The sequence below is a fragment of the Rhinichthys klamathensis genome, unplaced genomic scaffold (genome assembly GCF_029890125.1).
Source record: "Rhinichthys klamathensis goyatoka isolate OS25496 unplaced genomic scaffold, OSU_Roscu_1.1 h1tg001149l_1, whole genome shotgun sequence".
Lineage (NCBI taxonomy): Eukaryota > Metazoa > Chordata > Actinopteri > Cypriniformes > Leuciscidae > Rhinichthys > Rhinichthys klamathensis.
In genome coordinates, this window is record NW_026607365.1 from 5,542 (window position 1) to 31,019 (window position 25,478).

General features: G+C 44.5%; 1 protein-coding gene across 1 annotated transcript in view; it reads left to right on the top strand.

Annotated features, from left to right (window-relative positions):
- Positions 1-766: 766 nt before the first annotated feature.
- tp53bp2a (tumor protein p53 binding protein, 2a) overlaps positions 767-25,478 on the top strand; it is a 43,470-nt gene continuing 18,758 nt past the window's right edge. Inside the window, exons 1-14 of the mRNA XM_056244912.1 lie at positions 767-917; positions 2,571-2,671; positions 5,158-5,220; positions 5,350-5,451; positions 8,203-8,377; positions 12,092-12,273; positions 12,809-12,973; positions 13,948-14,131; positions 16,747-16,863; positions 18,548-18,672; positions 19,760-20,120; positions 21,455-22,194; positions 22,843-22,978; positions 23,605-23,740. Of these exons, the coding sequence (XP_056100887.1) occupies positions 770-917; positions 2,571-2,671; positions 5,158-5,220; positions 5,350-5,451; positions 8,203-8,377; positions 12,092-12,273; positions 12,809-12,973; positions 13,948-14,131; positions 16,747-16,863; positions 18,548-18,672; positions 19,760-20,120; positions 21,455-22,194; positions 22,843-22,978; positions 23,605-23,740 (2,735 nt within the window). The 5' untranslated portion in view covers positions 767-769. The remainder of the gene's footprint in view (positions 918-2,570; positions 2,672-5,157; positions 5,221-5,349; positions 5,452-8,202; positions 8,378-12,091; positions 12,274-12,808; positions 12,974-13,947; positions 14,132-16,746; positions 16,864-18,547; positions 18,673-19,759; positions 20,121-21,454; positions 22,195-22,842; positions 22,979-23,604; positions 23,741-25,478) is intronic.

Genomic DNA, 25,478 nt, shown 5'->3' on the forward strand with positions numbered 1-25,478 from the left:
TGTGGTGTGTGTTCGTGTGTATAACTGTGCTGTGGTGTGTCGAGTGTGTGTTCGTGTGTATAACTGTGCTGTGGTGTGTGTGGTGTGTGTTCGTGTGTATAACTGTGCTGTGGTGTGTGTTCGTGTGTATAACTGTGCTGTGGTGTGTCGAGTGTGTGTTCGTGTGTATAACTGTGCTGTGGTGTGTGTTCGTGTGTATAACTGTGCTGTGGTGTGTCGAGTGTGTGTTCGTGTGTATAACTGTGCTGTGGTGTGTGTCGAGTGTGTGTTCGTGTGTATAACTGTGCTGTGGTGTGTCGAGTGTGTGTTCGTGTGTATAACTGTGCTGTGGTGTGTCGAGTGTGTGTTCGTGTGTATAACTGTGCTGTGGTGTGTCGAGTGTGTATAACTGTGCTGTGGTGTGTCGAGTGTGTATAACTGTGCTGTGGTGTGTGTGGTGTGTGTTCGTGTGTATAACTGTGCTGTGGTGTGTGTTCGTGTGTATAACTGTGCTGTGGTGTGTCGAGTGTGTGTTCGTGTGTATAACTGTGCTGTGGTGTGTGTTCGTGTGTATAACTGTGCTGTGGTGTGTGTGGTGTGTGTTCGTGTGTATAACTGTGCTGTGGTGTGTGTTCGTGTGTATAACTGTGCTGTGGTGTGTCGAGTGTGTGTTCGTGTGTATAACTGTGCTGTGGTGTGTGTTCGTGTGTGTAACTGTGCTGTGGTGTGTGTATAACTGTGCTGTGGTGTGTGTGTTCGTGTGTGTAACTGTGCCTGTGCTGTGCTCCAGATGTTCCTGACGGTGTACCTCAGTAATAACGACCAGCACTTCAGCGAGGTGCCGATCACGCCGGAGACGGTGTGTGCTGATGTGCTGGAGCTGTGCCGAGGCCCCGGGGACAGCAGCTGCTATCTGGCGGAGGTGTGGCGAGGCTCCGGTGAGAACCGCTGCACACACACACACACGCAGGGTTTGAGATCAGCTGGCGGGAAACACTGTCAAATCACGAGCCAGTTTGCCGTTACTTATTATGTTTACTCACTTTTGCTGGGGAAGTTCGAGTAAGACAAATCTTCACAGGTTTAGCACAAACACTGAGTCCTCGTGATGTATTAAATACAGCGTACTGCACAGATCTGCTCATATCTGGCTTACTTGAACACACACACGTCACTACACAACTAATAACGGCTCGCTGCAATAGTGAAGATTAAAGAGCATTTGGTGAACAGAAAAGACTTATTTAGTTGCTTGCCAAATTGACCGGTAAGTGAAAAAGTGAATGTCAAACCCTGATCACACACACAGAAACATCTTCACTCTGTAAACTGCTAGTAAATGTCACAATTAAATTACAAAGAAATGGCAAGTAACACATTCACATTTCTGTGGCAAAAAAAAAACATTTCACACACACACACACCCACACACCTGAAGGGGGTTTATTCTGAGATAACACACACACACACACACACACACACACACACACACACATACACACCTGAAGGGGGTTTATTCTGAGATAACACACACACACACACACACACACCTGAAGGGGGTTTATTCTGAGATAACACACACACACACACACACACACACCTGAAGGGGGTTTATTCTGAGATAACACACACACACACACCTGAAGGGGTTTATTCTGAGATAACACACACACACACACACACCTGAAAGGGGTTTATTCTGAGATAACACACACACACACACACACACCTGAAGGGGGTTTATTCTGAGATAACACACACACACACCTGAAAGGGGTTTATTCTGAGATAACACACACACACACCTGAAGGGGGTTTATTCTGAGATAACACACACACACACACACACCTGAAAGGGGTTTATTCTGAGATAACACACACACACACACACACCTGAAGGGGGTTTATTCTGAGATAACACACACACACACACACACACACCTGAAAGGGGGTTTATTCTGAGATAACACACACACACACACCTGAAGGGGTTTATTCTGAGATAACACACACACACACACCTGAAAGGGGTTTATTCTGAGATAACACACACACACACACCTGAAGGGGGTTTATTCTGAGATAACACACACACACACACACACACACCTGAAGGGGTTTATTCTGAGATAACACACACACACCTGAAGGGGTTTATTCTGAGATAACACACACACACACCTGAAGGGGTTTATTCTGAGATAACACACACACACACCTGAAGGGGTTTATTCTGAGATAACACACACACACACACACACACCTGAAGGGGTTTATTCTGAGATGGCCGGCTGAATGTACATTATCACACTTATCACGCGGATTCTTGCCACGTAAGTAAATAATTAGATAATATTATTTGCCCCGTAGTGTAAAATAAAATATTTCTTTCTAAAGCTGCATTCGTAATGCTTTTCCCTTCAAACACAATAATATCTTTATCTTTGGGGTTATTTCTCAGCCAAATTTGATCTGCGATTCATTTGCGCTAAATTTAATTGATTAATCGTCACGTCATATAATTAGTTAGATTAAAATGTTAATTGCTAATATAAGTGTGTGTGTGTGTGTGTGTGTGTGTGTGTGTGCAGAGCGTGCTGTAGGGGAGAGTGAGAAGATGATGGATCTGCTGATACAGTGGGGACAGACGAGACCTGAGGTTCGGTTCTTCCTGCGTCATGGCAGAGCATCAGGTACGCCACGCTTCAGACCACTGATCTCACAGCAGTCGCGCGCTTCACAATCTCCTGATGATTTACTCTCCTCCACGTCCTCCAAGATGTTCATGACTTTCTTTCTTCAGTGGAAAAGAAATGAAGGTTTTTGAGGAACACACTCCAGGGTTTCTCCATATAGTGTCTTCAATGGGGTCCAACGGGTCGAAGGTCCAGATGTGAGTTTCAGTGCAGCTTCAAAGTCTCGACACGATCCAGCCGAGGAATAAGAGTCTGATCTAGACAAACCAGCGGACATTTATAACAAAATACACATTTATATACTTTTAACCACTAATGCTGGTCTTGCACGTCCACGACTTCACGCACAACGTAATCAGGGTGAAAGCTGATGTAGGCGGAAAATGTATGCAATTTTCTTCTCCGACTTCAAAATCGTCCGACATCATTGGTTGACCTTTATTTATTTATTTATTTTGTAAATGGCGTTTGACTCAGTCTTTGCACGTTCTCTTTGTAAACACTGGGTCTGTTCTTCCTCCTACGTCCCGCTTGACCTTTCACCCTGATTGCGTAATGTGTGTCGCATCACAGCTCCTGCAAGACCAGCATTAGTGGTTAAAGTATATAAATGTGTATTTTGTTATAAATGTCCGCTGGTTTGTCTAGATCAGACTCTTATGGCTCGTTTCCACTGAGGCGTACAGTACGGGTCGGGTCGGGTCGGTACAGCATGATCCGGCTAGCGTTTCCACTGCCAACAGTACCCTTACTTGATAGGCGTGGTGTTTGCCGGAAAGAAGCGATCGACGTCATTTTCGCGCGAAGAAAGCGACATAGTAAACAACAATGGACGACAGACAGCAGATCTTGTTCTTGCTTCTCGGCATGTTTGTCACAAGAAACGAGCGCTGGCATTAGGCGTTTCTCAATACCAAGTAGCCACGCAAAGTCCGACTCAGGAGAATGATCCCGAGGACGCGAGTCCAGTAATTCTGCTAATGGAACAGCGCGTTCTTGAATGCCGACTCAGCTCGCTCTGCTACTCTTATATACATTTTAGGCAACAATAAAACGAACTATGTTACAAAACACCACTCTGCTTCTTTTCGATTTAATTTAAATACATTTTAAACATAAGCACACAAATGTGGTTCAGGCAACGCAGCCTATTGATGATATTCAATGTATGTAACGTTATATTTATAACAAAACTAAATATAAAACACAATCCTGCCTCTTTTCGTTTAAATTTAAAAATATTAAACATATTCCAGGCAATGTATTGCATATTGCATTGGTACAAATGTTGCAATAAACAACATCACTGATGATCTTGTAATAAAATAAAAAAATTACAAAACTATCTATTTTTGTTGAATTTCAGTTTTATCAATAATAGCCATTATAAAAGTATAAGTAAAAGGTACAAAAAGATATACAGTAAAGCTTTAATAACATAAAGCAAACAATTCAGTCAAATATACAAATTCAGCGCTCAAATATATGAAACTTCACTTAGCCTTCTGCCAAAACTATTGGCCAGGGAACGAATTATAGATTCACGAGACCAAAGATCGCCTGTTAGGTCTGTACAAGACGAATTATATCTCATGTTTAACCACTACAGAGACGTCAGAGTCAGCGGCAAACATCAGAATGACTAGCCGGGGAAAGGCTGCTCCAGGCGGGGTGCACGAGCGCCGAGCGCCCGGTGATTGCTTGGAATGGATCTTCAAATTATCATAAATCTATAAATAAACCACAGATTTGAGCTTTAAAAAACTACTTTCTCGCCTGAAAAACTCTTAAAACTACATTTTGTGACACAATAACAGTAGTATTATATTTCAACTGTATGCTTGTAATGCCCTTGTAGCACGCGCAAGTGACGATACTCTGTCAACCAATCAACGTTTTGCAGTGAGTCTAGCTCCACCCTTTAGTACCGTACCACTGTGCTAGGTACCCCAACGGAAGGGTACCCAAAAAGTGGTACGGTACGGTTCGGCTTTTTGGTACCATTCACAACTTTTGACAGTGGAAACGCAAATAATTGCGTTCCGAACCGAACTGTACCGTACCGCTCAGTGGTAACGAGGCATTATTCCTCGGCTGGATCGTGTCGAGACTTTGAAGCTGCACTGAAACTCACATCTGGACCTTCGACCCGTTGGACCCCATTGAAGACACTATATGGAGAAACCCTGGAGTGTGTTCCTCAAAAACATTCATTCCTTTTCACTGAAGAAAGAAAGACATGAACATCTTAGAGGACGTGGAGGAGAGTAAATCATCAGGAGATTTTAATTCTGAAGTGAACTCCTCCTTGAAACCAGACTCAGACTTTGGGAGTTTTACACCGATTTATCCCAGATTTACCCCTCCCGAAAGAGTCTTGTGAGGAGTTTACAGATCAAGCCTCCCGATCTGATACAGCCTCTGATGCTAAAAGAACAGATGTTTTGTGCAGTATAGCTGTGGTTGAGCGTGTGCTTGTGTTTCAGACTCCAGGAGTCAGAAGAGGAGCGTGAAGAAACCCTCAGACAGACGCGCGGAGAACGGGGTGAGTTTCACTCGCTTTCAAGCGCGATCCGGCGTTCTGTGACGAGCTCTTGTGAAACTATGAGAGGAATGCAGTCGAGCAGGAAACGGAGGAGTGTTTACTGAAGTGTGTGTGTGTGTGTGTGTGCAGGTGAGCGGCCCGCGGATGGACATGACGCTAGCGGAGCTGCAGGAGATGGCGGCTAAACAACAGCGTCAGATCGACACGCAGCAGCAGCTCCTGGCCTCAAAGGTACACCAGCAAACCTCTCAGGGTGGAGGACACGTGAACAACTTCTCATTTCATGAGTAGTGTTTTAATATATATATATATACACTACCATTCAAAAGTTTGGGATCGTTAAGATTTTTTATGTTTTTAAAACAAGTCTCTTCTGCTCATCAAGGCTGCATTTATTTAATTAAAAATATCAGTAATAGTAACAGTACCAGTAATAGACAATAAACAGTAACAATAATATGTTTTTTTTTTACTTTCTATTCATCAAAGTATCGTGACATTTTTATACACAACTGTTTTCAACACTGATAATAATCATAAGTCTTGAGCATCAGATCATCATATTAGAGTGATTTCTGAAGGATCATGTGACACTGAAGACTGGAGTAATGATGCTGGAAATACAGGAATAAATGACACTTTACTGTATATTCACATAGAAAACAGATGATTTACATTAGAATAATATGTCACCAATATTTTTTTTTTTTTGCATTTTAATTTAATAAATAAAGCCTTGGTGAGCTTAAGAGACTTGTTTTAAAAACATAAAAAATGTTACCGATCCCAAACCTGCTAAAATGCACAAAAAAGTGATTGTTTTCACTGTTTGTAACCTTACAAACAGTCAGGTTACCCACGCTTCTTTAAAGTGCTTGACATTCAGACATGTTGATTCAAGGACTGGAAAGTCTGTAAAAACAAACACCTCGAAAGTGCTTGAATTAAACATGAACTAAATTTTGTTAGAGTAGTACGGTGCTATTTACAAAAATTGGCCTTTGTGCTCTGCCAAAGCCAGAACGAAACAGCGGATCGGAGGGAAAATGGGGAAAAAAAACAAAAAAATGGTTAATCAAAGTAATTATTCCAAGGATTAATGCCTAATAAAGCAGCGTTTATATCCGCAAGTTGCTTTGTTACAGAGAAAACCAATTTATTTCTGCTGTTCCTTAAGCGCCACCTACTGACAGATTCGCATTTTCTCTCAGAACTTCTGCTGTTTTTCTGACCCATACTTTTACTCATCTTACACTTAGTGTTGTAAATGATAACTGGTGGATTAATAAGAAGCTAATGTGCTTTCAAAAAATGTAGAATTAAAAGTTATCTTGAATATTATTTTAAATGAATATGTATGATGGTTTATAATAGAATAACTGTTTTCTCCAGAGCGGCTATTAGGGGTGGAACGGTACACAGAAGTCACGGTTCGGTTCATACCTCGGTTCAGACGTCACGGTTCGGTACGATTTCGGTACAATGGAATAGCAAAACAAAAATGCAGAAGGCTTTTTTATAAATGTCTTAAGCTTTGTATTTTTATTAATAAAGGCATAGAACCAGTTTATTTGTAGTGCACTGACAGTAGTTTTATATAATTAGTTTATTAATTAAATTATTAAAAAGACGAAAAGACCTTGAGATATGTTTGGTAATTGTACCTGAATGAATTTAAAATTAATTAGCTATTTCAGATCAATATATTTGTTTTCCTTCATTTTAATTAACCCTAACTTTATTCTCATCTGAATTATAAATAATTGACTTCCGTATAAAATAATACTACCATTAAAAACTTTTGTTAACAGTTGTAGGTTACAGTTTGACAAGAGTTTAGAGTGTGACAAAAGCACAATGTTGTGTTTTATTGTGAGTGTACACAAATATAAGTAAACAATTTGCAGTTTTAATGATGTCCTGTATGAAAAAAATGACGGAGTATGTTTTTATGTTTCCACTGTTTGATCGCCCGTGCCTCTCTCACACACACACACACACACACACACACACACACACACACACACACACACACACACACACACACACACACACACACAGTTCGATCGCGCGGGATTCGCGCCCGCGCCTCTCTCTCTCTCTCTCTCTCTCTCTCTCTCTCTCTCGCACGCGCGCGCACACACTGTTCGATCGCGCCTCTCTCTCTCTCACACACACACACTGTTAATCGCGCCTCTCTCTCTCTCTCGCGCGCACACACACACAAACACTGTTAATCGCGCCTCTCTCTCTCTCTCTCTCTCTCTCTCTCTCTCTCTCTCTCTCTCTCTCTCTCTCTCTCTCTCTCTCTCGCGCACGCGCACGCGCACACACACTCCAGCATTCCAATCTTGATCGCAGCCTGTTCATTGCTGCGTTCACAGTCACACCAAAAGCGAATAGAGCGAAATGTATCGCTATTTAAGAGTTTTTTTTTTATTTGTACCGTGTATTCTCCGTGCAAATTCGTGCACCGAACCGTGACGCCCGTACCGTTTCGGTTCAATACGAATACATGTACCGTTCCACCCCTAGCGGCTATATATATAAATGAACTAAATAACTTTTTTACAACAAAAATGTACCATCCCTGAACTTACTTAAGCTGGACTGTGACGCTAATTTCTTTATTTTCGCATTGATTTCCTGTTATCTCTGTAAAGCTGCGTTGAAACACTCTGTGTTGTAAAAAGCACTATATAAACAAAGGTGACTTGACTATAAATTTGACTCATCCCTTTTCTTAAAAAAAAAAAAGAAGAAGGTTTTATAGCCTGAAATGTGAGATTGATCATTTTATAAAACTATTAGTTTTTGTCAAAGCCTGTATTATTTGAGCTGTTGTTTAAATCATAATTTTTACATTTATTAAATTTTTTCGATATATAGATCTGGCTTGTGCTGGTCTTAAAAGTCCTTAAGTGTCCGGCAAAAGCCCCCGGGATGAGATGGTCTGTGATGTCCTCTGTGTGTGTGTTTCAGGAGCAGCGTGTGGTTCTCCTGAGGCAGCAGGAGCTCAGGCACCAGCAGGCGAGGTCTGAGCAGCAGAAGCTCCAGCATCTGAGGAGCGCGGTGGAGAAGCAGGAGGAGCAGCTGAAGGCGGTGCGAGCACTGAAGGGGCAGGTCGAGCAGAAGCGCATCAGCAACGGCAAACTGGGTGAGCCTCGCAGATCACGCTTCTCCTGCGAAACGTCTCGGTTACTTGCGTAACCCATGTTCTCTGAGAACGAGAGGCTGCGTAGCGATGACGCAATGGGAACGCTCTTAGGGCGGTGCAGATTGTCTGAACCCATATAGAATACAGTCACTCACTACGCTACGTCACTCACTCTTATACAGTGAACGCGCATCTGCTCCTCAGATTTTCATCCGAAGACGAAGAAGCTCCTTCAGCAGTGAGAGGGGCTTGGCAGCGAACGCAGCGTCTCATTCGCTATTCAGAGAACATGGGTTACGCAAGTAACCTGAGACGTTCTCTTTCATAGGTTCACTCAATGCTGCGTAGCGATGACGCAATGGGAACAATACACCACACACGCCAAGCTTAGCGCTCCCGGATCTGGCCCAACAAGGAACTCTCCTTTAGCTTTTTTTTTTTTTTTTGAGCCAGACCAAACTCAATTAGGACCCAAGCGACCAGTTCATATGGAAAGAACCCGGGAACTGGGGCCGCATCTAATTCCAAGTTATAAAACCTGATAAAAGTGTGCGGAGAGGACCAACCTGCCGCCACACAAATATCTTCTAAAGGAACTCCCTTAAAAAGAGCCTGGGAAGATGCGATACTCCTAGTAGAGTGAGCTTTAACGCCCAGAGGTGAAGGAAGCTTCCGCACCTCATAAGCCAAAGAAATTGCGTCTCTCATCCAGGGAGAGATCCTGTGCTTGAGGCGGCGAGCCCTTGGCGGCCGGCCCCAAAGTATACAAACAACTGAGACGACTTGCGCCACTGGCTGGAGCGGTCCATATATGCCTTTAAAGCCCAAACAGGGCAAAGCAAATAATGCTTTTACTCCTTCGCAGTGGTGCTGCCATGTTGTCCGTGATGACAATGACATGACAGCCCATCAGGTCCAGAAGAAAGTGATCCAGGGAACCAACTCTAGGCAATTTATGTGCCACGAGAGAAGCTCGCCCGTCCAAACACCGCACGCCGGTCTGCTCTCGAAGACCGCACCCCAACCAGCCAAAGAGGCGTCCGTCGTGACAACCTGGCAACGGCAGACTACGTCCATCTTAACCCCTTGAAGCAAAAAGGGGTGTCTTTCCACCTCCAAAGAGCACGAAGGCAACTTTGCGACACTCTTAGCAGGCGGAAGGCAGACCAAGAAGGGAGGATGCCCCTGAGTTTCATCCACTACACTAATGGTCTCATATGAAGGAGACCCAAAGGCAGCACAGGAGAGGCTGCTGCCATGAGCCCCAGAAGCCTGCGACATACGCCCACCGCAACATGATGGCCGGACGGAGACTGAAAACTCGAGCAGTGGCCAGACGGGCATGCATCGAGAGAGAATGGAGTTGGACACCCAGGAAAGTGGTCTGCTGAGAAGGAGCTAAGACACTCTTCTGAGCATTCAACCTGAGACCAAGAGACCGGAGGTAGTGGAGAAGGACGTCCCTGTGAAAACACACCAACTCTCTGGAATGAGCCAGAATGAGCCAGTCGTCTAGATAATTTAGCACACGGATGCCCTGGAGCCTCAAGGGGGCCAGAGCTGCATCCATGCACTTGGAGAACGTCCGCGGAGCCAAAGCTAGAACAAATGGAAGGACCCGATACTGGTACACCTTTCCCCCAAAGGCGAACCGGGGGAACTTCCTGTGCCGTGGAATGACCTGGATGTGGAAATATGCGTCCTTCAGGTCCACCGTGACGAACCAGTCCCCTGTTCGAATCTGCGCCAGGATAGTTTTTAACGTCAGCATCTTGCACTTCCCTGTGTAGAGGGAAAAATTCAGGCAATGCAGGTCCAAAATGGGGCGCAGACCCAGAAGAGAAAGTTGTGGCTGAAGAAGCCGCGGTCCAATTCTGAAGAAGGAACCTCCTCTATCGCTCCCTTCAGGAGGAGGGACAGTACTTCTTGCTGCAGAACAGAAGCTTCTAGGCCGCTGTTCGTGACAGTGGGGTAAACCTATCGACGCAAGGAGGGTTGCGGCGGAACTGGAGTGTGTATCCGAATTGGATTGTGCGGAGAACCCAGTGGACACACCTGGCGGAAGTCTCCAGTCACCAGACTCCCTGTGTGTCTGCCAGCAAGAGGTGGTGGGCACAGAGCTAAAGCAACTGGAGGAGGCCCTGAGGCGTCCTCTGACTGAAGATTGGCCCACAGGGGTCACTGAGGAGGTCTCTCTCATTCCGGGGTCTAGCATAGAGGCTGGAGCATTCAACACGGGGAGAAAGCCAGATGCGTCTCCTTCCGTGGGTGAAACAGCTCGAGCGAGAAGATGTATTGAGGGGAGATAGCCTGGAGCGTCTCCATCCCTCAATACAGGAAGATGGTTTTGGCAGGCTGACTCTGTATCCCCAAGCGCGCATGGTAGGGGGTGTAACAGATTTTGATCCGGAGAGCATCTCAACAGGAAACCGATACACTTCAGCGGTCTGATCCTCCCTTCTGAGATGGGGGAAGCTCTCCGTTTCCTGACAAGTGGATCAGGAACCCCCTGCAAAGCTGAAGCAGTGGGTTTAGCTGGCTACCTCAGGTCCACTCGTCTGCGGGGGCGCTGTCCTGGCATCGGACGGCCACGAGCTCCCCAGACCATGCGAGGCATGGGATGTCTCGGCTCGTCACTCCTTCTAGAGGCCTCTTTCCGGTGTGCGAAGCGGTCTCTGGGCGCGGGGGAAGGAGTAGGAGGTTCACGAGCCCTCCTAGGCACAAACTGCTTAAGTGCAGCCGATTGCGTCTTAGCAGTTCGGAATTTGTCAACCACTGAATTGACCGCCTCTCCAAATAGGATTTGCATACGAGGGCGGAAGTGGTCCTACAGGGCTTAGAAGGTAGAAGAGGGCGGGACTTCCAGGAATGAGCGGAAGAAGGCAAAAGTGGCCAACGTGTCCTCAACCACTGGAATGCAGTGTAGCCCTGCTCCACAGAACCAACCAGGGAGTGAATGGCTGTCTGTCTTTGGAAGTCCATCAAAGCGCATCTATTCATGATTAAAGTGCTCCACGTGTCTCCCGGGGTTAATAAAGGCCTTCTGAAGTGAAGCGATGCGTTCGTGTAAGAAAAATATCCATATTTAAAACTTTATCGACTAAAATAACTAGCTTACGGCAGACGGCCATACGGATTGATTTACGCCATAAGAGTAACCCTTGAACTTGGCACGCAACGTAATGACGGCAATTGACGCCTCTCGCGGTTCAAACAAACAGGGCTGGGCAACCGCGCTCGTCATTACGTTGTGTGTTTATTATGTATGTTTTTCTCAGATGAAGCGGTAAAACGCTGATGAAGTGACTCTGGAGATTAAGACAATTTTGACAAATTCCGCGTTCTACAGTTTTTGTGACTGGATTCCATGGTCTGTTTTCTGCATCGTGGAAATCATGGGGCCCTAGTGTAATTTTATTTCAATTAACGCTTATTTCATGGTTTGAATTTCAGTTTTAGCTAACTATAATAACCTTGCTACTGACTTTGATATTGTTTGAATTTTGTTCTTATGGATATGAGCAGATATATTTTGAAAGTGTTAACATGGTGCATACGTAGACTATAGAATCTAAATATAAACACTTATTTGTTACATCTGAATATTCATGTGGAAATGAATGTGGTGGATCATGTACTTATTAAAAAAAGCTAATTTTCAGCTCAGGATCTGGAGCTCATCAGTGTAAGTCATACTGTGTGTGTGTGCTTCAGTGGAGCAGGTGGAGCAGATGAACGGGCTCCTCCTCCAGAAGCAGAAGGAGCTGGTGATGGCCGTGTCGAGAGTGGAGGATCTCAGTAAACAGCTGGAGAGCCTGAAACTCGGGCCGATGGACTCGCTCCACAGGGACCCGAGCTCCGGGGCCGAGCTGGACCGACTCTACAGGGACCTGCAGGTACTGCCCGAGATACAGCTCAGTGTGTGTTCAGAGCATCCGACTGTGTGTGTGTGCATGAACCTGTGTTCAGAGCATCCGACTGTGTGTGTGTGTGTGTGTGTGTGTGTGTGTGTGTGTGTGTGTGTGTGTGTGTGTGTGTGTGTGTGTGTGTGTGTGTGCGTGAACCTGTGTTCAGAGCATCCGACTGTGTGTGTGTGTGTGTGTGTGTGTGTGTGTGTGTGCGTGAACCTGTGTTCAGAGCATCCGACTGTGTGTGTGTGTGTGTGTGTGTGTGTGTGTGTGCGTGAACCTGTGTTCAGAGCATCCGACTGTGTGTGTGTGTGTGTGTGTGTGTGTGTGTGTGTGTGTGCGTGAACCTGTGTTCAGAGCATCCGACTGTGTGTGTGAACCTGTGTTCAGAGGATCCGACTGTGTGTGTGTGTGTGTGTGTGTGTGTGTGCGTGAACCTGTGTTCAGAGCATCCGACTGTCTGTGTCTATGGAGAGTCCCCACAAAGATAGCATACAAACGTGTGTGTGTGTGTGTTCACCAGATGAGGAAGAACATGAACCTGGAGCAGAACACCAGACTACAGCAGCAGAGAGAGAACTTGAACAAGAGGAACCATGAGGTGGCCAACATGGACAAGCGAGTGAATGAACTGCGAGACCGCCTGTGGAAGAAGAAGGCGGCGCTACAGCAGAAGGAAAACCTTCCTGTGAGTGAACACACTCGTTACACTCGTTACAGAGGATCTATTCTGCTGGCACTGTCTGAAAAGCTCAATTTGAATTTCTTCCTTAAATATTAGCAAAATTCGAATTATATTCAAATTGTAAAGGCAATACTTAATGTTAGAGGATTAAAGTACTGTATTGTCTCCTGTGCCCACAAGAGGGCGCAATAAGCAAAGTATATGTGTATACAGTATTTCACGAAAGTGAGTACACCCCTCACATTCCAGCAAACATTTGAGTATATCTACTCAAGGGACAATACTATAGAAATGAAACGTGGATATATGTAGAGTAGTCAGTGCGCTGCTTGTATAGCAGTGTATATCTACTGTCCTCTGAAAATAACTCCACATACAGCCATTATTGTCAAAATAGCTGGCATCAAAGTGAATATGTCAAAACTGTGTCCAAAGTGTCAATATTTACTAGTTACTTGAAAAAGTAATCTGATTACGTTGCCCTAGTTACTTGTAATGATTTACCCCAACACTGCTGATGCTCATGAGATGTTATATCATAGGGACAGTATCAGGACCGGATCTGACAAATCTATCAGCTCATTTGCTTTAGACTTTTTTTTTTTTTTTTTTTTTGAAAGTCTAAAGATAAGAGCTGTGTCCCAAATGACACACTATACACTTATGCACTATGTACTCAACCATGTAGTGTATGAACTTTATAAGTTTTTTTTTGTCTGTCAGCATCGGAGTCTGCTAGCCCGTAACTAAAGCGGTGCGAGTCGAGTTCCACACTTAGTTATTCCGGTTAAATAAGTGCATCATCCGGGAACTTAAAGTGCACTTGTTCTTTTTAGGTTTTTCAGAGTGAACGCACTTCTCGCACTATTAATACTACCAAATGTCATAGAATAGTGCACACGTACGCGATGTGGACGCACCTAAGGTGTGTGTGTGTGTGTGTGATGCTGTGCTCAGTGATGTGATGTTCTCCACAGTGTCCTCCCGATGGCCAGCCGGCTCCGCCGACAGGAGTGTCCCGTGTGGCGGCCGTCGGCCCCTACATCCAGTCCTCCACGATGCCCAGGGGCTCCAGTAAACAGGACCTGCTCATCAAACACACTTACCCAGAAGGCACTGCAACGGTCCCGCATCAGGAGACGAGCGCTCATCCCGCAGCAGGTTTGCACACACATTCACATCTGAGACCCTGTGCCCGGTTGCATAAAGCACCTTAAGTGTAATTTTCCCTTAAGGTCGCCCTTATGTTTCCCTTAAACCTAAGGGTGTTGCAGAAAAATACCCTTAAGTGTTACTTAACGTTTTTTTTAAGTGAAACGTCATAAACACTTAGAATTTCCCTTAAATGCTGTTTTTTTCACTTAAGTAATCGTTAAGTGTTGCATAAAACCCCTTAACGGTAATTTCCCTAAGTATAACTTAAGGTTTGGAAATCGTAACCTTAAGAGTAACGCGGACAAAAATAAGACGACATGGCTGAATATATGAAACCAGCTGAAGATCATAAGGAATAGGAAGAACCCTTTGGACCAATTTAGCCATGAAAAATTGTTGCAAGAATAGCTGCTACCGATTTGATCGACGCGCAATATTTGACATCGCTATCAAACTAGACGGCTGTCTGTCTGTCATTACACGCGACTCGCATGTAAACTTTCACAACGTTAAGTCAGTGCGCGCACGGAGAGTGTGTGGCCGACAAAAAATGTACAGGAGAACGAGCTGATTCTGTGTTTTAAAAGGAATCATGACAGAAGAAAACAGCTATGCTATGGAAATATACTCAGCTGTATTTCGAGACACAGAGCCAGAAGTGCATTCACAAAACCTAAACAAATGCCAAAGCATGAGACACAAACTGCCGCCACGTTCGGAGCTAACGCGGTGTTGCGTGATAGCGTCACTGGACTGACACGTGATATTCCGACATGTTAGTGTTTTGCGTATCTATGGCAACAACAGACTTTTATAACGTGAATCCAGGATCGCTGTCGTGAAACACTTAAATGTTTCCCTTACCTAAGAGAACCGTTTAAGAGATTATATGCAACACCCTTAAGTTGTTCTCTTAGGTAAGGGTAAATCGCCCCTTAAGTATCATACTTAAGGGACAAACTTAAGGTGCTTTATGCAACCGGGCACTGGACCACAAAACCAGTCCATTTTTTAAATTTTAGATTTACATCATGAATAAATAATAAGCTTTCCATTGATGAATGGTGTGTTAGGATAGGACAATATTTGGCCGAGATACAATCTGGAATCTGATGGTGCAAAGAAATCGAAACATTAAAAAAATCGCCTTTAAAGTTGTGCATTTATGTTCGTGATTTTGCTGCATCCACTCACAAAAATATATATTAATATTTTTACGGTAGGAAATTTACAAAATATCTTCATGGAACATGATATTTACTTAATATCCTAATGATTTTTGGCATAAAAGGAAATGTTTGCCACGGATACACCCGTGCGACTCGAGACTGGGTCTGTGGTCCAGGGTCACATTTGAGGAGTTATTTACACCGAGAAGTACTATATGCAAATAATGTGTCATTTTTTCATAAACAATCCGATTAAAATGCTAATAAATTACAAATTACTTTTTGTATTCTTATAAAATGTATTCATGAAAAACTATATATATTAGATTTAAATTTATATACACTGCCGTTCAAAAGTTTTAGATCGTCTCTTCTGCACATCAAGGCTGCTTTTATCTGATCACAAAAACTGTAATATTCTGAAATATATTTACAATTTAAAACAGCTTATTTGTATTTGGAAATATTTAGAAGCGTAATTTATTCCTGTGATCGAAGCTGAACTCTCAGCATCATTACTCTTCAGTGTAGAAACATTACAAAAATCTAAAACTTTTCAACGTAGTGTACGTCTAAACAATTTATAATATTTATATATAAATATATCTCTAATATAAATTGTTTACATTTATACATAAATATAAAATATTATCTAGGCTTTAAGAAAATAAATGTTTATTTTAAATGTATCTCGCAGCTTTTTAATGGGGCAACAAGATATGATCGATACGACAGAACAACGTTCAGTCTGCAAAATATCGTAATATTAAAGGCACAAACGCGTATGCGCTGCGTATCCAGAAGTGCAGAGAGAAGAGTTACTGTGCACACACTCCCCGTGTGTTTTATCTGTTCTGTTCGACGAAAGCAACGTTGGGTTTATGTGTCATCAGCTGATGCCAAGATCCCCGGCCGCGGCAGGAGAGAGAGCGGCGCCAGCGCTGGTAAGAGCCTCTCGCCCCACTCTACATCTGTGTGTGCGCGTCGGCGAAGAGATGCTGGCACAATAATAAAGTGCACAACATTTATGGTGCTTTATAATGTGTTAATAATTGCCTTTTGTGGAGCTTAACAGTAACAACCATAAGTAAGCATTAGGTATGTCGATTTACGTAAATTTCTATAATCCACCGTTGTTTAAATTAACGATAATCGATTAATTGTTAACCTTAACCTCTTGCCACTACTACGTTATCTTACTTAACCAGCACTTGCTTAACACACACACATTTTTTAAAGTGAATATAAGGAATATGACCATCACTTAACAAGTGCTTTTAAATTTACTGACGTATTATAAGTGCTCTATTTTCATAGCATGAAAACATTTGAGTGAGTGCAGAAACAGGGACACTCATTTAGAGGAGAACTGGAGCCCTTCATGCTCCCGGCAGCTCTACACACTAGAGCGATGAACACGGAGAAACATGATCGCTGCTCTTATTTCTGCAGGTCTGCCCTCAGCTAAAGTGTCCTCGAAGGCGTCTAACTGGAGTTCGGCGAAGTCCTCCATTAATAACGGGTCCAGCAGTCTCCCACGCTCGGTGACCCAGGCATCTAATAACCCAGGTGACCCCCACACCCCCACCGCTTCTGTATCGCAGAGTTAGCGTCATGCGTTTGCTCAGATCGGAGAGCTCTCTGATTTATCAAAACCATTCCATGTACACCTAGTCACATAAATGTGTTTTCGCAAAACTGATATAAATCTGATCTTCAATTGACCGTTCGCAAAGCCCCGCCCCCTTTAGTTACTGTTGCTATGTCCGACAAGCCACGCCTCTCTCACACACACCATGTTCTCACGCAGTGAAACACTCATCGCGGAGCAGAGAGGACACTGACCACACACTGACACAGACCAGCTTACTTTTGATATGAAACAGTCTCAACTTTCAAATTTGGTAATTTTTTAATGAAATTTAAACAACAAATACCGTTTTTTGGCTCTAATGTGTCGTGACAGATCACTCAGTTAAAGCGGCTCGTGAACCCATCATCTTCCTTCTAGTTATTTATAGCATCAAATAAACATGAATGAACATCAGAAGGTATGTTGTTTTAACTGCGGAAAGACGTCAGGACACCGTTATTCAAGTTCTAGTCCTCCGACGTTAATCTACGAACTCTCCTGGCTGCTGTGTCGGACAGAAATGCCGGATTATGATTGGTCAGATCACCTGTCAATCAAACTCCCTGCGAAGGGTGAATTCCCGCACTATATGCAGATTTAATGGAGTTCACGTCAGCGAAAGCAACAGATATGATCTGCGTTTTATTGATCATCAGCTCATTTCATAATCACAGACCGCGATAGCATAGAGCAACAACAGCACTGTAAGATCATTCAGCTTCTTCACTTTTAATGAAGATAATTGTGTGTTAAGCGTCTGCGACTTACTTTCACTTTGATTTGCGCGTTGGCTTGATGAATAGATGCTCATCTGTGGCGATGTGTGTTGCAGGAGAGCGTCATATCTGGCTATAACATGACATATATCCTATAACACGCCCTCACACGTTTATGTTTTAGCATTGTTGAGAGGAGTAACATTTACATATGTGGTTTCAACAACAGATGCGTTCACACGCGTCTCAGACCTCCTCCTGAAGTGGTGTGAGCGATCGGATTTAAATCGTCTCGAATGCGTGTATTTATTCAATATACGTTTAATTAAATATGTGTTTCGGAGGGCATTTACACCTGGTGTTTTCCCGATCGGATGGCTATCAGATCACAGAACACACACACTGCAAAAAATGCTTTTCTTACTTAGTATTTTTGTCTTGTTTCCAGTCCAAATATCAAACATTTCTTAAATCGAGATGCATTTACTAAAGTAGTAAAATGACGTAAAATATTAAGTCATGTTTTCTGGGGAAATAAATAATTTTTTTTTGCTTAAAACAAGCAAAATTATCTGCCAATGGGTAAAGAAAAATAATCGTGTTTCTGTTTGAATTAAGATTATTTTTCTGACCCCATTGGCAGATTATTTAGCTTCTTTTAAGCATCAACTCACTTAATTTTGATTAATTCCCCCAGAAAACAGGACGTTAGGGTTTTACCCATTTAGTAAATCCATCTTTATTTAAGAATTTCTAGGTATTTGGACTAAGTAATACTTGATTAATAATAATGAATTAAGTATAAGTAAGAAACGCATTGTTTGCAGTGCATGAGGTGTCCCGTGTAAACAGCCCTTCGACTCGCACACATGTATTGTGAGTTGAAAGCCGTGTTATGCTCCAGATAAAGCAGAGGTGCCGAAGCGGGACCCCAGGGTGCGCCCCGCCTCCATGTTCGAGTCCATCGAAGCGCCCGCAGCTTCTCTACGCAAGAACCAGAGCAGCGAGGACCTCGCCAGAGACGCACAGGTACTGGACACACGTGCACACACACACATGAATGTGTTTTACTACACACTACCGGTCAAACGTTTTGAATGATTTTTTTTAAAAATGTTTTTAAGAAGAGTCTCTTCTGCTCACCAAGGCTGCATTTATTTGAGTAAAAAAACCAACAACGTAAAAACAGTGAAATATTATTGTAATGTAAATCATCTGTTTTCTATGTGAATATACAGTAAAGTGTAATTTATTCCTGAATTTCCAGCATCATTACTCCAGTCTTCAGTGTCACATGATCCTTCAGAAATCACTCTAATATGATGATCTGATGATCAAGAAACACTTATGATTATTATCAGTGGTGAAAACAGTCGTGCTGGTTCATGTTTTTGTGGAAGGCGTCAGAATTTTTTCAAAAGAAAGAAATTGAGACTTTTATTCAGCACATACACATTAAATTGATCAAAGGTGACATTTTTAATGTTAAAAAGATTCTATTTCAAATAAATTCTGTTCTTTCGAGCTTTCTATTCATCAGAGAATCCTGAACCATATATTCAAAAAAATATTCTGCTGTGAAAACTTCTGTCAACATTGATAACAATAAGATTATAATCTAAAAATCTATAACAAGAATTAAGCGCAAATAAAAATAGCTAATTACTCTGCATCAGATCCTCATATTAGAGTGATTTCTGAAGGATCATGTGACACTGAAGACTGGAGGAATGATGCTGAAAATTCAGCTTTTATCACAGGATATAAATTACACTTTACTATATATTCACATAGAAAACAGCTGATTTACATTATAATAATATTTCACGGTTTTTACAGTATTTCTAATCAAATGAATGCAGCTTTGATGAGCAGAAGAGACTCCAGTTTATTCCAGACGTTTGGCCTGTAGTGCACAGTCTCCTCATCTCAATATGCAAGAAATTCAGCTTTGGAATAAATTACATTACTATATATTCACATAGAAAACATCTGTTATACATTATTGAGTTAGAAAAGTTTGGCCTGTAGTGCACATGTTCTCTTCGTCTCAATATGCCGTGTCCACCATCAGGTTGATGTTTAAAAAGTGACACTGATGTTTCTATACTCTCAGAGCGCCGTCAAGAACACAGTCAAGGTTCCTCCTCCGGTTCCCAGTAAACCTAAACAGGCCAGCCTGCCCAAGACGGGCCTCAACGCCGGGACCTTCCCAGGCAAGAGTAAGCCCAGCCCGCAGCCGCCCACTGGTTCCCAGCATGCTTTAGCACAGGGCAGTACTCTCCCCCTTCCCTCGAAGCCCGAGGCTCCTCCGGCCGCCACCGTACACCCCTTCACTCCCGACCCCCCCGGGGCCAAAGAGGTCCTGCTGAAGCCCCAGATGCTGGCCACCAGCTCCATCTACAGCATGTACACACAGCAGAGCGTGACGGGAGCGCTGGGCCGAGCGCAGACCCGCAGCAGCAACTTCATCAGCGGTGAGTCCGCCACCACATTTAGCAGACCGCTTTATCCAGAGCGACTTACAACAACTATAGCCTATAGGCTGCTGTCACTTTAAGAGCTGCACGCATCCAATATACTGATACACATGAGAACAGACAACAGAGTCTCTCACGCTTGAATGCTTTAAAGTCATATTGTAATGCTCACAAAGGAATTGATAAGAGGAATCGACATTTTAATTTAATATAACAAGTATCCGATTCCTGTTGTCAAATATATTTTAGATTCCCAACCCTAGTTAGGCCCGTTTTCAGCAGGACATTCAAATCATTTAGCAGTTAATCCAGTGTGTTCGTGTTTTTACTCGCATCTGAACAGAAGAAATGAAGATTTACAGCTCAAAGAAGGCGGAGCCTCAGAGCCACACCCCCCTATTATATCATCACCACACTGACCAATGGGAGTTCATGTGTTTACCAGCCAAAGCGAACTTTACCAGAAAGATCTCGATATGAACTCCCAATTTGAACTTTTGAGCACAAAATGACATCACACAGGTTAATTCAAGATTTTGCTTGAAGCATATCAAAGCGTTAATCTAGCTTGCCATTGTACACTATGAATATTACGATTTTATCCAGCTGATGAACGATAAAAACACTGACAGCCAATCAGAATCCATCCTGCTGTGACAAACTCGAGCGTTTAAAGCGGCAGACAAGCACGAATAAACAGAACGATGGTGCGCTGGTGTGGACGCTAATGAAGTTATCTTTATACTTCTTGTTCTTGGTGTGAACAGGCCTTTAAAGGTGCAGTGTGTGATATTTAGGAGGATCTGTTGACAAATGTAATATCATAAACATAACTATGTTTTCAGTGGAGTATAAAGACCTTATAATGAGCCGTTATGTGTTTATTAGCTTAGAATGAGCGTTTCTCTCTACACACACCGCGGGTCCGCTTACATCCATGTTTCTACGGTGGCCCTGAGCTGACAAACGCGTTTCGTCACTGTTGTTCTTCATGATAAGAAGCTGCTAAAGTCAGCGAATAAAACACTGACACAATGATGAACAAGTCACAATAATATTCGCAATAACATATCGTTTTACTGAATAATGAAGTAAACCTTATTTCTTAATTTACCTTTGTAAAGAAACCTCATTGTTTAACTGGCTGCTCTCTGCTGTCTCAGACGATGACATCACTTCCTGTCGACCACTGTAACTTCTGTTGGGTGCAATTCACAACCTCACCTCTAGATGCTGCTAAAACTTACACACGGCACCTTTAAGAATGTTTAAAAAAGGAAAATTATTGTAATATTTATTTTTCATTTTTCATCATATTCCTGTCCATGTAGTTTACGGGAAGCCAGTGACGTCCACAGGCCAGCCGTCTCAAAACCAGCTCCCTGAGAACCCGTACCTGGACCCGCCCAGTGTCCCCGAGGCCGAGAAGGACCACAGTCCTGCTCCCGAAACCCAGGAGCCCGAGCGCACTCCCAGACCCCTCAGTCCCACTAAGCTCCTGCCCTTCATCTCGAACCCCTACCGCCACCAGAGCGACGTGGACCTGGAGGCTCTCCGCAAGAGACTCTACAACGCGCCGAGACCCCTGAAGAAGCGCAGCTCCATCACGGAGCCCGAGGGCCCCGGCGGCCCCAACATTCAGAAGCTCCTGTACCAGAAGACCACTCTGGCCGCGATGGAGACCACAGCGAGTCCTGTGGGAGACGAGGAGAAGGAGACGACGGCAGGAGCTGCGGGAGCGTCACTCCAGGGGCCAAAACCGGCAGAAACCGAAGCAGAGAACGTCCCTCCTCCTCCTCCTCCGCCACCGCCTCCACACCCGGCTCCACAACCCCACGCTGAGATCCCCCCTCCACCTCCGGCCCAAAAACCCCACGCTGCGATCTCCCCTCCACCTCCTCAGCCGGCCAGCCCTCCTCCTCCGCCTCCTCCTCCTCCTGCTGAGAGCCCCATTGAAGACTTCCCTCCGTATCCTCCTCCTCCCTATCCCAGCGGGGCCGAGCAGGAGCCTCCAGAAGACACCTTCAGCATGAAGCCACCGGAGGTCACCGGACAGGTTCGCTTTCCACCCGTAAGTCCCGTCAAGCGAACACACGATGTTGACACATATTTCAATTCAATTACAAAGAGTTCGATTCACTGGTTTGCAGTGGGATTCAATTCTAATCTCGATTCAGTTCAATTGGAAATTAAATCATATCAGGGGTCAGCCCCTTGTGTTTGAGCTGCAGCCTTTCCTGTATAACTTCCGTACCTCGAATGCAATGCATGTCACGTGGGATGAAAGCGTCTGTGAAATGCATGAGTGCAAGTGTGAGATGTGTGTGTTGTGTGTCCAGGGTAAGTGTGTGTTGTGTGCCCAGGGGAAGTGTGAGATGTGTGTGTTCAGGGTAAGTGTGTGTTGTGTGTGTTGTGTGTCCAGGCTCAGTGTGTGTGTGTGTGTGTGTGTGTGTGTGTGTGTGTGTGTGTGTGTGTGTGTGTGTGTCCAGGGTCAGTGTGAGACGTGTGTGTTGTGTGTCCAGGGTCAGTGTGAGATGTGTGTGTGTCCAGGGTCAGTGTGTGTTGTGTGTCCAGGGTCAGTGTGAGACGTGTGTGTTGTGTGTCCAGGGTCAGTGTGAGACGTGTGTGTTGTGTGTCCAGGGTCAGTGTGAGACGTGTGTGTTGAGTGTGCAGGGGAAGAGTAAGATGTGTGAGATGTGTGTGTGTGTTGTGTGTGCAGGGGAAGAGGACGAACCTGCGTAAGGCCGGATCGGAGCGCATCGAGCACAGCATGAGAGTGCACTTCAATCCTCTGGCTCTCTTACTGGACTCGTCTCTGGAGGGAGAGTTGGATCTGGTGCAGCGCATCATACACGAGGAAAGTTACATTTCACACTTTAAACCTGAAGATGTAATGCTGTCGACTTATGAATTTACTCATGGTGTGTCTTAAAGCGTATTAAACACACCACATAGACACATAAACAACATTAAAAGCTGGATTTTCACAGCTAAACAGCTGAAACAGCTAAAGGATTATTAAATCAATAAAGATATATTATGATTATTTGTTGTGATTCACATCAGAAACAGACTGTAGACGCATGAACTGCATGTTGTCAAACTAACACCATTAACTGTAAGGACTGTAACCTAGACGGCCCTGTTATGATAACACGAATGTAAACCTTTATAAACAGACGTTGATTAGCATGAAGGAGGTCGTAGCGTCTGAACATGTGTTCGTTCATGTCCGTATGCTGCTCGCTGGAGTGGGCCGCCGGTAACCATGCCAACCATCTGGTCCATCTCCAGTTTAACAGTGTCTTGAAATAGCAAGCTCACCTGGCAGCGACACAGAGAGGTTATCAGCCAATGGCTAATGAGAGACATCATTTAGTCGCCTATGCGAGTGATTTACTCGTATTGTAGAGGGTTGCCGTAGTGACAGAACCTGACAGTAATATAACAGAGAGAATCTTGTTGTGTGTGTTGCCCCATCAGGTGGAGGACCCGAGTCAGCCGAACGACGAGGGCATCACTGCGCTCCACAACGCTGTGTGCGCCGGTCACACCGAGATCGTGAGGTTCCTGGTTCAGTACGGAGTCAGTGTGAACGCGGCGGACAGCGACGGATGGTGAGACACGCTTCACACACTCACACATATCGTCTGCGATAATATCCTGATTGTTGTTTTACCGATGTGCAATCTGACATTGAGTATATATCTCACACACACCCAGGGTGCACGCATACCCTATATTTTATAAATATCACACTACGAGTGCAGTGAGCAAGTGTGTGTGTGTGTATGTGTGTTCCAGCAATATTCCAGCAAGAGAGAGTGAGAGTGAGGGTGAGAGGTGTGAGAGTGAGGGTGAGAGTGAGTGAGTGTGAGAGGTGAGTGAGAGTGAGTGTGAGATTGAGTGAGTGTGAGATTGAGTGAGTGTGAGAGGTGAGTGTGAGAGGTGAGTGTGAGAGGTGAGTGTGAGAGGTGAGTGTGAGAGGTGAGTGTGAGAGGTGAGTGTGAGAGGTGAGTGTGAGAGGTGAGAGGTGAGAGGTGAGAGGTGAGTGTGAGTGTGAGAGGTGAGTGTTTGAGTGAGTGAGGGTGAGTGTGAGTGGTGAGAGTGAGTGAGTGTGAAAGTGAGTGTGAGAGGAGAGTGTGAGTGTGAGATAGGGTGAGGGTGAGTGTGAGTGTGAGATAGGGTGAGAGTGAGTGTGAAAGTGAGTGAGTGTGAGAGGAGAGTGAGAGTGTGAGATAGGGTGAGTGAGAGGTGAGAGTGTGAGAGTGAGAGTGAGTGAGTGTGAGAGTGAGTGTGAGAGTGAGTGTGAGAGTGAGTGTGAGAGTGAGTGTGAGTGTGAGAGTGAGTGTGAGAGTGAGAGTGAGAGTGAGTGTGAGTGTGAGAGTGAGTGTGAGTGTGAGAGTGAGTGTGAGAGTGAGTGTGAGAGTGAGTGTGAGAGTGAGTGTGAGAGTGAGTGTGAGAGTGAGTGTGAGAGGTGAGTGTGAGAGGTGAGTGTGAGAGGTGAGTGTGAGAGGTGAGTGTGAGAGGTGAGTGTGAGAGGTGAGTGTGAGAGGTGAGTGTGAGAGGTGAGTGTGAGAGGTGAGTGTGAGAGGTGAGTGTGAGATGTGAGGCTGAGTGTGAGATGTGAGGCTGAGTGTGAGATGTGAGGCTGAGTGTGAGAGTGTGAGTGTGAGTGAGTGTGAGTGAGAGGTGAGTGTGAGAGATGAGTGTGAGGAGTGAGTGTGATGAGTGAGTGAGAGGTGAGGTGAGAGTGTGAGGAGTGAGTGTGAGGTGAGTGAGAGTGTGAGAGTGAGAGTGTGAGTGAGAGTGTGAGTGAGTGTGAGTGTGAGAGTGTGGAGTGGTGAGAGTGTGTGTGTGAGTGTGAGTGTGAGAGAGAGTGAGTGTGAGAGTGAGTGTGAGAGTGAGTGTGAGAGTGAGTGTGAGAGTGAGTGTGAGAGTGAGTGTGAGAGTGAGTGTGAGAGTGAGAGTGAGTGTGAGAGTGAGAGTGAGTGTGAGTGTGAGAGTGAGTGTGAGAGTGAGAGTGAGTGTGAGAGTGAGAGTGAGTGTGAGAGTGAGAGTGAGTGTGAGAGTGAGTGTGAGAGTGAGTGTGAGAGTGAGTGTGAGAGTGAGTGTGAGAGTGAGTGTGAGAGTGAGAGTGTGAGAGTGAGAGTGTGAGAGTGAGAGTGTGAGAGTGAGAGTGTGAGTGTGAGAGTGTGAGTGTGAGTGAGTGTGAGAGTGAAGGCAGCAGGCGCTCTTTCGAGGCCCTGAAATTGGAATGAGCGTATTTTAAACCTATGGGCGAGGACCCATTGGAGGGCAAGTCTGGTGCCAGCAGCCGCGGTAATTCCAGCTCCAATAGCGTATACTAAAGTG